Source organism: Nomia melanderi, chromosome 13 (assembly GCF_051020985.1).
Source record: "Nomia melanderi isolate GNS246 chromosome 13, iyNomMela1, whole genome shotgun sequence".
Lineage (NCBI taxonomy): Eukaryota > Metazoa > Arthropoda > Insecta > Hymenoptera > Halictidae > Nomia > Nomia melanderi.
In genome coordinates, this window is record NC_135011.1 from 5522746 (window position 1) to 5535025 (window position 12280).

The window sequence follows — 12280 nt, forward strand, 5'->3', positions numbered from 1 at the left end:
CGTCGAATGCCGCACGATTTCATGGTGCAAAATACTTGAAATGGAAAAAATAGAATATTAAATCATTTGATCGAATTGCATTGTTATTGCAGGTTCATCTAGCTGAATCTCACCATATTAGTTAGCATTATTTATAATATAGAAATGTTTTCAAATAATCATGGTTTAATTCAGTGAACTATAGTAATTCGATTTGGGTCACCGGTGACCCCCATGGCATTCAACGTGTTAAAATATTATTTTTGTTTATAGCGTCCAAATTTTAAAGGCTCAAAAAACTTTTGGAAATGCAATACGAAACGATCAAAAGATTTAAGTAAAATCAATGTGACTCAAAGTCACATCGTGGTTCGGGTTGAAAATTGTTTTGTAGAAACAAGAACCGTATTCGATGAATTACAAATAATCCCGCTTCAAGACATACTAAGCGACAAAAGAAAAGATGAACAGAGCGAAAGGAAATTTGTTGCTAAATAAAAAGTGGGAGATCTCTCATTCGATTGACTAAGTGTTGAGATAGTAGAGTTAAGTGACTCACCCTCACGGAAAAATATGTTTCGTCCGCATCCCAGAATAAACTACGCAACCACGAGTCACGGTGACACAGAAAGCAAATAATTGTTCGACGATTGCCTTCCGTAATTAATTTTCAATTTGGAGGCTGATGTTTCGCAGACACACGAAAAAAAAACGTTAACACTAAAATGCGTTCGAAATTTGGTAAACGTTTCACTCTTTTCTCGTCCGTCGCTTAATTTTCCGACTAATTAACTAATACATACTTATTGTCACGCGTGTCAGAGTGTCTATCGATACTGTCCACGTTTAATGTAAAAATATACGATCTTCGTTCTACGATTAATTTATTATAAAGGACATCTAGCTCTACTGTCAGTCCTGGCGTGGATATCCCAAACCTTTTCCCTTTCTCAATTCCGTTTCTTTAATTCTTGTCGGCTTAAAACTAATCGATTCATACCCGATGTTCGACTGATCAACGCTTCGGTCGAGGAATGTGAATAAAAGACATATTTTTGTCAGTTTCGTAAAACAATTAGAAAAATGTGCCATAAGAGATTGGATATTTGAAAGAGATTCAATTTGGAACCCTTTCAAATCAAAGATGGCGTTTGTAAATATCACGTGACCAGGGTACGGATGAGACTATATCTAGAAAATATGAAATCAATGTTATTACTTCTTTTTACTTAATCGTTGCAAAAATTCTAGAGCAGGCATTAATGAAGGTTGGAGAAATCGTGTAAGATTGAAAATATTTGTTCCTTACATGTTTTACATTCAATGAAATTGGGAATTTCGAGGTCAATGAGAGCTCGATCACGTGATGATTTACGTTAGTCACGTTTCATGGATAAAATACTGAACTATAAAAGATCAATTCGATTCCGATAGACACCCTGATGTATGCTTGATGGATTTACAGTAGAAACGTAAAGAATACAGAAACGGAAACGATTGCAACCGACAGTATCGGCGATGCGTCTACTAATTACATTAACTCATTAGCTACCAGCGGTCCTTTCAATAACAATCGCTGATTACAATATTTTAATAACACTAGAACTACCAGATGGGTTAAAATGACCCATTCTTCATTTCTTCGATCGGTTTATTTCGATGAGGATCTCCTCGATTGTAATCTCTTCTTCAATCTAATAAATCTAAACAAAATATCGAAGAAATGAAACTGGAACAAGTTATATAATTTTAAATTACAATATCTATAAGACTCATTTAATTTGCTTTATGTAAAGCATAAGATTTCGTCCGTCACAAATACGTGACGCTGGTAGCGAACGTGTTAAGTCCATTTCCATAAATTAACTATGACGTAATTTCTACGGATAATCTCTCATTGAGTGTGCTATGAATGATTCTGATATGGACGAATCGCCGAGATTAATTTAAAGCATACCATTAAAAACTTTTAGAACCACATGCAGGGACGCAACAGGACGTTTCTTACATTATTTGCGAGACAGAAGAAATCGAGATGTTAGGATCACATCCCCACCACCGACAAGTTAATTCTCACATAAATTGTTTTTAGAAAATCTGTAAGCAAAAGAAATTAATCCGTTCGCATCATAAGCTCGTATATGCGCGGAATTTTTCTGGCCATTATCAACGAAACTCGCAAACGTGTGTGTAATTTGTTTATCACAAAGAAAGAGGAAACATACATTGACCATTTCAAGTATCATACTGTGCGAAACTATTAGATTTAATTTCTCAAATTATCTCCAATGTATACAACTTTATTCAACTAAATGGAATTATGAATTCTTTGTGTACGCCATTTTATCTTTTGTCTCTTGTGCATTTCGAAATATTTCTGTGTTTATACAATAAAAATATAGTTTGGTGATAGGGACTAATTTTCCACTTTTCCGAATAATGCAAATGGGTTGAAAGTAAAGTGTAAACTATTTAACGTTGACCATTTGGAAATTTGATTAAAGCTTTGATTAAAGTCAATGATTTATCGAAGCAGTGTGCTTAGCAACCATGATAGATTCTCTCTGTTATGATCATAGTAATGTTTTAATTTCAGAAACATTTTATAAAAAATAGTTGGTCCAAAAAGGGAAGTTTCTCTACCGATATGCTAAATTTTCGAACAGAGAAGCTATACACTTCATTTACGTCACTTTTTTCAAAATAAAAGAGAGTTCAGTTATTTTAAAATTCAATGTGTCTTCGTAAACGCGATTTTCTAAAAGGTTCGTTATATAAGATCTGTGAATCGATGATAAAAGTTGTAGATGGTGGAGCTGTAAACGATCAGGGAAATGTTCAATCCTGCTGCGATCTTCAATGTACTTGTTCATTTGAAATATTATTGAAAAAATAGCGATACATATGGATATCTTTGTAACGATTTTCTTATACCCTGTTTAAATTAAAGATTGTAAACGACTGAATAAGTGCAGTGACATTGGAAAAATGAAAATATGTTTAATACGATATAAACTGGAAGAAAGCAGCAGAGTTAAAGTCTTGGACGATGAGAAGTGTACGCGATTCAATGAAAATGGTTTATAAATTAGACAGGACAATCTTACGAGCTGTGGTATCATTACAAACCATCTACAGGTCATTACCATTTTTGTCTAGAGTTCAACAAACTTGTTATACACAAAGTCCACCTCGGCTCTGATAAAGTAACTTTCTTGTGTACACAAAGTTAAACATATATAATCACTGGGATATCAAGTGAAATTATCTGTTTGATAATTTCACTAAATAAAATGTATAGAGTTCTAAATAAGTGATCCAAATTAAATCATCTATAAATTGAAGAGAGTGCAACAATAACTATTAACTATTGCCATAGTACAGTCTCGAACATAGAAACTCCATATATAATAAAATAAATTATAGATACCTGGCGAGAGAAATCAGCACCGATGAGGAATAAAAAAAGAAAGCTGCTGAAACTAAAAATCATAAATGTTCCTTTAATCTACAATGAACAAACCACGTATCGTTTGTTTCGAAATCGCTTGTAAAAGTATGTATACAGAGTAGAAACTGTAATAATTTCAAGATTACCCTAAATAATACGCTTCAGTAAATTATCTTAGACATAGCTCGTGACTGTAAAGGAAACAAGGCTGATTGCTGTGGCGGAGGGCCGACAGAGGGAACACCGTGAATTTCGACTCCACCCTGTCAGCAAAGAGCGAAGCTTCGAGGGCAATACTTCTGATGAACGAAACTATACAACGGACTGAGAATTGTCTCACCGGAAAATGCGCACGCCATACATACAGTTTGTACAATTAAAAAAAAAGAGAGAAGATACGTAATATAAGATGGAACGATAAATAAGATACAAACAAAAGAGGAAGAAAAGAAAAAAGAAAACAAAGGACGAAACGAACGCGAATCGATTTGAGAACCGGCTAAAAAAGTTCTACGCAGATCTATGCTTAAAAAAGTATAAAAAATCTAGATCCTCGAACGATGCATCAGTGGTTCCACGAGCTTCCTTACGATTAACGATAGAAACGCGGCTCCGAATATGTAAATGCGCTCGTAAGTTTGTCTGCACAGTTCATCGTGATGCACTGAAAATCGGTTGCGTTTCGCGATCGATGCGCGTGTACACGTTAAACCTAAACGCATCCTGGAATGGCCAGAATCAGCCGAGTTCGGCTCTGCACGCTCGGAATTCGCGGTTTCTTCTCGCGTCGCCGCGAGAACGAGATTTTGACAGCGATTTTCCAATTCGAAAGGAATTGCTCGTCGGACGCGGTGCGGAGGTCTCCATGTTGGAGCGTGCGTTGTTATTCGTTCACGTTGGATGTGTGTTCTCATTGGACATTCTTTCTATTTTAATTGCTAATGATCGATAATCAAATGCAATTGGCGAATGATTGATTTCGAAAGAGAAGAAAATATATTTTCAATGAATATTTCAGCTGGTGTTGTTAAAGTGTCATTTTTTATGAATGACTTATTACGTAGACTTGGAACGTGAACGAACGAAGCATAAGTATTATGCAAGGGCGTTCAGTTGGTTCGAAGATGTCTGTACTGATTATATTAATTATACAAAGTATTGGAATAAAAAATAGGCGAAACTTTTCGTGGATAAACATTGAAGAAATTTACAATATACTTAGCTGGGTGAATAATCTTTGAAACTACTGAACAACCCCGCAAACATGTACTCACGCACGCGGCAATCAGTGGCAGTAAATGCAAATACAATTATTGGTACTATTATTATGCGACTTTGACAATGAAATGTCAGCGCGTAACGATAGCGTGTCGCCGTCCTTCGTTCCTCGGTCGCTGATTGAAGAATAAATTAAAACCAGGACCATGAGACTCGCAGGACGTGTGCTCGGTGGCATTCGATTGTGTTCCAAGATGGCGGGGAATTATGTGAATACAAATAAATTATTGATATACCGTTCAAACTGAACTTACCGCTAGGCTTAACGTAAATAAGGGAACAGAGGGTTGAGATACAAAAATAAGGAAATGAAAATGCGTTCGATGTGTGATGAAGGAAAACAATACCGTCGGGAATGTCCGCCATATTGCGATGGGTGGGATATAGTTTGTGTCCAATGGAGGAGAATATTACCTGTCTTTTTTCAACGTCGGTTTCCTATTAATTTAAGATATGATCTCTTTCTCTTCAATTATTTTCTCTTTTTTTTTCAAATACCGTCATAATTCTTTCTCTTGTTGACAGTGATATTGCACCTCCAATGGAATTATTTTGGTCATACATCACCGCGGATATCTTGAAGCCTGTTCGATATCACATCCAGAGGCGACGTCCAGAGAAAACGAGACTTGGTGTAATGCACACGTTGAGCAACTTACGAGGCATTCGCGGGAGGGTGTCCTGCTTCGATATGGCTGCCTCTTGTCAGGACACCCTTGGCTTGCTCGGAGAACGACATGTTCAAATGATATGTACAATTTTAATTAAAAACTGAGCCTGAACTTGCCCAGGCTGAGAATAAATAAAATTTTAAGATTCGATACGTTGTATTCAATCTTCAATCGAGATGTCAAGTACGTCTTCAAATTTACAAAAAAAAATTGAAATATTTAGTTCAAATATTTCTAGATTCAATTATCACGCTTTCCACAAGTGATATTCCATTTTCTTACTAATAAGAAAAAATTATATGTACAATTAACTTAATTTTACAGTGAATATCCTCGATTTCGGGCTTGAATAATTTGTCAATTAAGGAACTTATTCGACACTCTGATTCGTTTAAAAATCCAGAGTGCTACGTAGGCCCAGCCTATAACTCTAATTTGTAACACTGTGAATGTAGTGTTAATCGCGGCTAATGTTTTGAAATTAATTGAATAATGGTGTTTAGGCCCAGCCTAAAATTAAATTGACGAGCGGTAAAATATAAATAAATATTTTGATATCCGTTTAAGTTAGATGCATGAGAAACACACGTTCTCCGAGCGTCCTGAAAATTCCTCAGACCCATTTCTCGTTCTCTTCAAACCGGAAGTCACCCCTTTGGTGGCTGAAGACGCGTTTTGACTGCGATTAAACCTGAGCGGGTTTCGACTTGCCGACGACCAGCATTATCTTCTGCAGGAACTTCGTAATGCTTACTGAAATAGGAATGAAACGCAAATATTAAATATCTCTGCAGTAATTTTCTCATTATAGTGAAACAAATTGTTAGTAGACTCGTTTAATTCGACGTGCAGTCATCGACAAATCTATTAAGAATATATCACATTATCTTTCTATTTTATACAATAAAAGAAAATTTTATAACCTAATCAAAAAATGTAAAACGAAAAAGGAATTACTACTTAATCATTAATCTAATTGGCGACTTAAGTAATCAATTTAATCATGAATCTATTTGATGACTAGACAGTTACTTATTGATTAATCAGTAGAGTTAAAAATTTCACTTTGAATTACGAACGACAGTTGAATATTTTATTGATCATTAAAAAGATTAAATGTTATCCAACACCATCGTCACTGATTATATGAAGACTGCACGAAGAAAGACGCTTAACAAGAGGAGCAATTGGACTTCCTTGCAGAATTAATTTCATAGTTATTAAATACGCTCGTTATTGTCTTTACTGGTGCACCGTGTGTACAAGTTGGTGTGCGTGATGCTTGTTCTGTGAGTGCAGCGTGCAAAATCAATCGTTAAAGATGTTTGTGCAAACTCAAACGTTGAATGACAAATATTGTTCACGATGAAACATATGTATATATCTCGAATAAATCAATATTCTCGAAAGTCTTCATATTAAAGAAAAATAGAAAAATAATTATAAATTACATTACTGTACATCTACGGCAAATAAACATGATGTATTTGTTTACTGACGCGTACGTCGCACGATGATTAAACGAAAAAATAGTAATATATAATCACCATGTACGTTTTTTTCTCAAAATGCCTATGACGGTTACGTATCATGCAACGGGCGATAGAATGAATGAATCTGAAGTCGTTAATGATTGAAAATGAATTTACTTGGGGTAGAGGCATGCACAATGACCGTGAAGCTACAAGCTCGTCGATGATCGCCAATGATTCAAAAAATCAATGCTAAGCATGCGTGACATGACAAGAGTAAAATTTTATGTTAGAGTGTATTCTGAACCTTAATCTTTGGTCCGACGACTACCATCATCTTCTGCAAGGTTTTGGTAACGGCGCCTGCGGGAACAAATCGGTTAAACAGAAACGGAACAAACCAATTAGGTTGTTTAAAATCAATTGACAGGGATCATAAAAACTGAACAAACAATGGATGAAATTGAATGTTTAAAATTGAATTAAAAATAACAAAGGGACGTGACAGCTCTAAGTGATATTTCAATCCTCTCTTTCTTTGCTGGGTGAACTCTGAACTCACCGACTCCTTTCTGGAAGAATTTCGGTTTGTTTTTCCATGAGACGAACACGAAGTACACTGGCACGGACGAGAATATCATCAGGCAGCCGTATCCTGAAAGAATTTTTCGAATGTTTCATTTCGTTGTACCTTGAATCTTTAAGTCTATAATTTTACTACAAATGTATCTTCTTAGGTTCAAGAAACGATGAATCTTTTAATTTACCATGACGAATACGATTTTTTAAAATAAATTTATAGAAAATTCATTTGTTCGTACATGTCGAATATTTTTATGAACACTACATTATAGGAAAGTTGTATCAAAGGTGTTCGGAAGTTTGACATGTTTCGTTTCTTGAAATTGGCAATGTGATTCAATTATTAATTATTAATTTGATTGGACATGATTCATTACCTGTTTCTACCGGACTGGCATACATAGGTACAATGGTCACGAAGAGAGTAGCAAGAATGTATATGATTGGGAAGACGAGGTTCACTTTAATAGGCCTGGGCAGATTCGGTTGAGTCCATCTCAGCCATGGTAGGCAGAGTACAGAAACGCCGATGCTTAACTGGAATCAAGATAAAAATGTCCTCAAGTTATTACTTCAAACATTTAAGTATTATACTATGCTACAAATACCTATATAAAATTTTGATTCTAATTTTAATATTATAAATAAACCAACGATTCATTGCCACTCAACTAAACTCGTATTTGATGGCTCTCAGTATTCCTCAATGGCTTCGCCTCAAAAATTAATATTACAAGTAAATACTATAAAAGATAATACAAGTTTCCTAAATAAAACAAGCAACACATTTTTCTTGACTCTTAAAATATTTTTAAGAGTCAAGAATAGCGGTATGCGTTACAAAGCACTGAAGACATAAAGAAACAATATCAAAGTATATAAAAATTACCAAAAGCTTGAACACAACTTCAGATCTTATTTAAAAAATCAATACAGTTCATAAGCAAAATATGACCGAAATTAAAAATAAAATTTGTCTTCAAGTTACTTTCCTCAGAAAACACAGTGAGAAACTTTACAGCCAGCGAGATACATAGACAAAAATGTGTACGTACCCAAGTAGCGAAGCCAACGTAGTTGATCAAGGCGAAGATGTCGGAAGAGCAGAGGTACACCATGGACAGGAGGGCCTGAAAGAACAGAAAGTAAGATTTCAATTACTCTTTCCAATTGTTCCCATTTCCTCGGACGCCTACAGACTCAGCCATTCTCATCGGGAGCCGGTGGTGGAGTCCTTTAAGAGTGGAACGCAACGGGGACAGGAAATTGCTGGCGTTAGCTTTGTGAGAATGACTTTCGATTAGAAGCCTAAGAGCGCGTGAACCAAATGTTTTTTGTCGTGACCTAGATACCGTTTCATCTTTTTCCTTCATTTTATTGGGACAACACCGTCTCTCCAAAATGGCGGAAGTTTAAACTTCTCTTTAACTCTGATCTCTTTAAAATATATCAGGAAAGCTTTATTTTGCACAGAAATCTGTGATCTATTTATTTCTTGTTCAGATTGAAAGTGAAATTAGGAGATGGACAAGAGAATAGAATTATAATAGAAGTATTCTATTTTAAAAAAATAATTAGATTACAGGGTTAGATTAACATTTTGGATGTTTGTAGGGTTTTAACGGTTACTCATGGTCCGCCATCTTGAAGGAGTATCAGAGCTATATAGTTCTAGTTTTTAGAGTTTCTAGAATCAATGTGGACAGTTTTTAATAAGAAACAATTAAAGAGACATATCAAGAATATTTGAGATATCAATGTGTACCATGCAAAGGACGGCCGGCGTCGGCGTGAGCCTCGAAGTTTGAATCATCGTCAGTATTTCAGGCATCTGACCCTCGCAAGCTCCCGCGTAGAAGAGCCGTGAAGATGTCAGGAGAATTCCATTCACCGCGCCGAACGTCGAAAGGGCTACGAACACGGGAATTGTCCACGAGAACCATCCGAAGAGGCGATTGGCGAACGTCTGTGCGGGGTTGACAAGATTTCATTAGTTCACACGGAGGAAACGAAATTACTCTCGATTCATTTATTTCTCATTAATTCTTTGAATTCCCTTATTGCTCTTTATCTTTACATCCTCGTATTAATCACTTTGAGACTATTTAAGTACACACGTGCTGAGTATATCTAACGTTTTAATTATTGGGCTACAAATGCGTGTAATGATAATTGATTTAATGAAATTAAAGTGAGAAAGAATATAATTATATTTGGTTTATAGTAGCTTTATAGATACATTGAGTATCTAATTCCTTTGTCTACTGAGAAAGCATTAATGAAACAATTTTTCTGAATCACGAAGCAAGTTGTGAGTGTTAATGATTGATTCAGTTTTTTAATAAACTCACCACCGCCACAGCCTCGCTTCCTAAAACTTCCACAGGACTAAGAGTCGTATAGAAGGCTACGTTAGCGAAAACATAAACCAGAGTGACGAGGATGCACGAGATTCCAATGGCTTTGGGTAAATTTCTGAAATACAACATTATATGAATGAAACGAGTATTACAGTTACGTTAATGTAATTCTCACTTAAAACAATTGCAAGAGTAGATATACATTGACGTTCACAAGTTCCTGACCAGGTTGTTTTTAGAACTCACTTCATATCACATTGACTTGTAATTAATGCAAAAGAATTACCACAAAATACTAAGCGCAATATGTTAAATATTATACATTAAATTATTATTATAATAGAAAACGAGCATTTCTTAAACATTCTAACCAAAAACCTTTGAAATTCTGAATTATTTATTTCTAAAAAATATGTACAAACAACATATGGTTAAAGCCTTTATCGTCTAAGAAAAGCTCCAAAAACGATCTGGAACTTTTGAACGCCGCTTGTATATTCAATGTATTACGTAACAGAGTCAATTCTCAAAATAATTTCGAACGTTCAATTCCTTCGTTAATTCGATCATCGTGAAACAAAGAAATCGAAACGAATTTATATATGTCGGTTCGACGTGAGGTGGTTTTAAATGTGTTTCGAGATCGTAGAAATAAACATCGTTGCATCGCCGCTAATTCAATGCACGAGATCAAGCCGCAAGTTCATTGATCGTTCAAACGATCCTAATCGATCTCGACTATCGAAATATTTGACCTTGACGAGCTTAGGACATGGAGCGAGGGCCCTCGCTTGACCCCCATGTCGGAGTCAATGGAGTTGGGCATTGCGACCGCCACTTTTAATTAATAGATACACAAGACCGGCTGTTGCAATCCCTATTAATCATTGCACGAGATTTCAGCGCTGTCCGGGTTACACTAGTTAATTCCTCCGGGGCGGTATTTCCAGTTCTTTATTTTTCTAAGTGAATTTCATTGGCACGGGGAGCGTTACATAAATCCAAGCCTCATCGACGACGTACAGTACGCGGCGCGAAGGGGGAAAAAAAAAGGTGAAAGTCGGTCGCGGAATTTTCAATTCGCGCAGCTGCGCTGAGAAACTTGCGGATTTATCGTTTCTGGAAAATGTAAGCTTTCGAGTTTTTCGATATGCGAGTTGTTTCATTTCTTTTGATTCTTTGACCGCGTGGCTTTGAGAGTTTCCGAACAGTAAAATGTTCGACTACTCGAATTGAAGGCTTTCGGAGTTCTCGTATATTCAAGTTGAGCAATTTTCGGATATCCTAATATTGAAAGGAGCTAATTCTTTCAATTTTCTGAGGATATAATTGACGAATCTGTTTATTAACAATGTTTGAATAGTTGAATTTCGAAATTCTTCAATTTTCGAGTACTCTAAACCGAAATTTTAGTGTACGTATTTCAACATCTACAGTTCGAACGTCCATTTTCCGCAATTTTATATTTTCCAATGCTTCAGACTTTATTATTTTAAATTGTATTCTAAGGTACTTATCGTATAGGAAAGAAATAAGAAGAAATTAGGAAAGTATAGTCGAGTAGATTCGAATGTCGTGACGATCAGTTCGAAAGGAAACGGTCAGAACAATAATTTCGGTCGGTTCCAAAGCAACTCTCTACTTTCTTGTTCTCTTAATCACAATGGAGAGTAGATTCTTGTCTAATTGAGATCAAAACAGTTCGGCCCAATCAAGCAGCTGTTCCCATTTGCGTTAACTTTTATGGTTACTTCTACAATCACTGCATCCTTTAAGATTCGCCCTAAATGACCGTCTGTCCTAATTAACAGGAATCCACGATATTCGTACAATACATTAAAATATCTTTCATCGCGAAACTGATTTTCTCGGAAGATGTTCCTGCGCGAAGACCATTCTCGAAAAGATCAAACGTTCAATTACAATTGAATCGTCGATCTTTCTCAAGCATCCTTAAAATCACTTATCAGTTGCATACTTGACTGGGTCCTTGAGCTCCTCGATGATGAAATTCAGGTAATTCCAGCCATTGTAAGCGAACAGTCCCGAATAAAAGCTGAGTGCTATTGACGTCACTTCTGTGTTCGTGTTCTCGAACGTGAAATACTGCGTTTGTCCTGGAAAACGAGTTAGAAATCGATCAACCACGCGAACAATTAAAAAAAAACCAAACATAAATCTTTGTTTCACGTTACCCTAAAGCAAGCAATTCTGAAACTATCCTATAAAATAGAAACTAGTCCACTGATTTTCAATATTATTTAATACAATTAACATTATTTAGACAATGTTAAAATTCCTGCACGCAAAATGGCGGATTTCTTATAATACTCAAATATTACTCTTATTAATGATTTATAAGTAAAATACAATATATAATGAGAGGGAAATTATATGAAACTGAAATGTTAATAATTCCTTCGCTTGAAATTAATTATCAATTTAGAAAAGGTAATTAATTTTGAAACTTTTGGAACAGTAAAATCA

The 12280-nt window shown here is 35.6% G+C and overlaps 1 protein-coding gene across 6 annotated transcripts in view; it reads right to left on the bottom strand.

Moving 5' to 3' along the window:
* Positions 1-3460: 3460 nt before the first annotated feature.
* LOC116423995 (Y+L amino acid transporter 2) overlaps positions 3461-12280 on the bottom strand; it is a 43354-nt gene continuing 34534 nt past the window's right edge. For 4 of the 6 annotated variants that reach the window (XM_031969850.2, XM_076373333.1, XM_031969846.2 and 1 more), the window contains exons 5-11: positions 11772-11910; positions 9785-9908; positions 9199-9399; positions 8489-8563; positions 7811-7970; positions 7414-7506; positions 7141-7214 (exon numbers count right to left, since the gene is read on the bottom strand). In XM_031969850.2, coding sequence (XP_031825710.1) covers positions 7141-7214; positions 7414-7506; positions 7811-7970; positions 8489-8563; positions 9199-9399; positions 9785-9908; positions 11772-11910 — 866 coding nt within the window. Of the gene's footprint in view, positions 6133-7140; positions 7215-7413; positions 7507-7810; positions 7971-8488; positions 8564-9198; positions 9400-9784; positions 9909-11771; positions 11911-12280 lie in introns of those variants that run through there. The other 2 variants (XM_031969849.2, XM_031969848.2) reach the window with 2 other exon arrangements.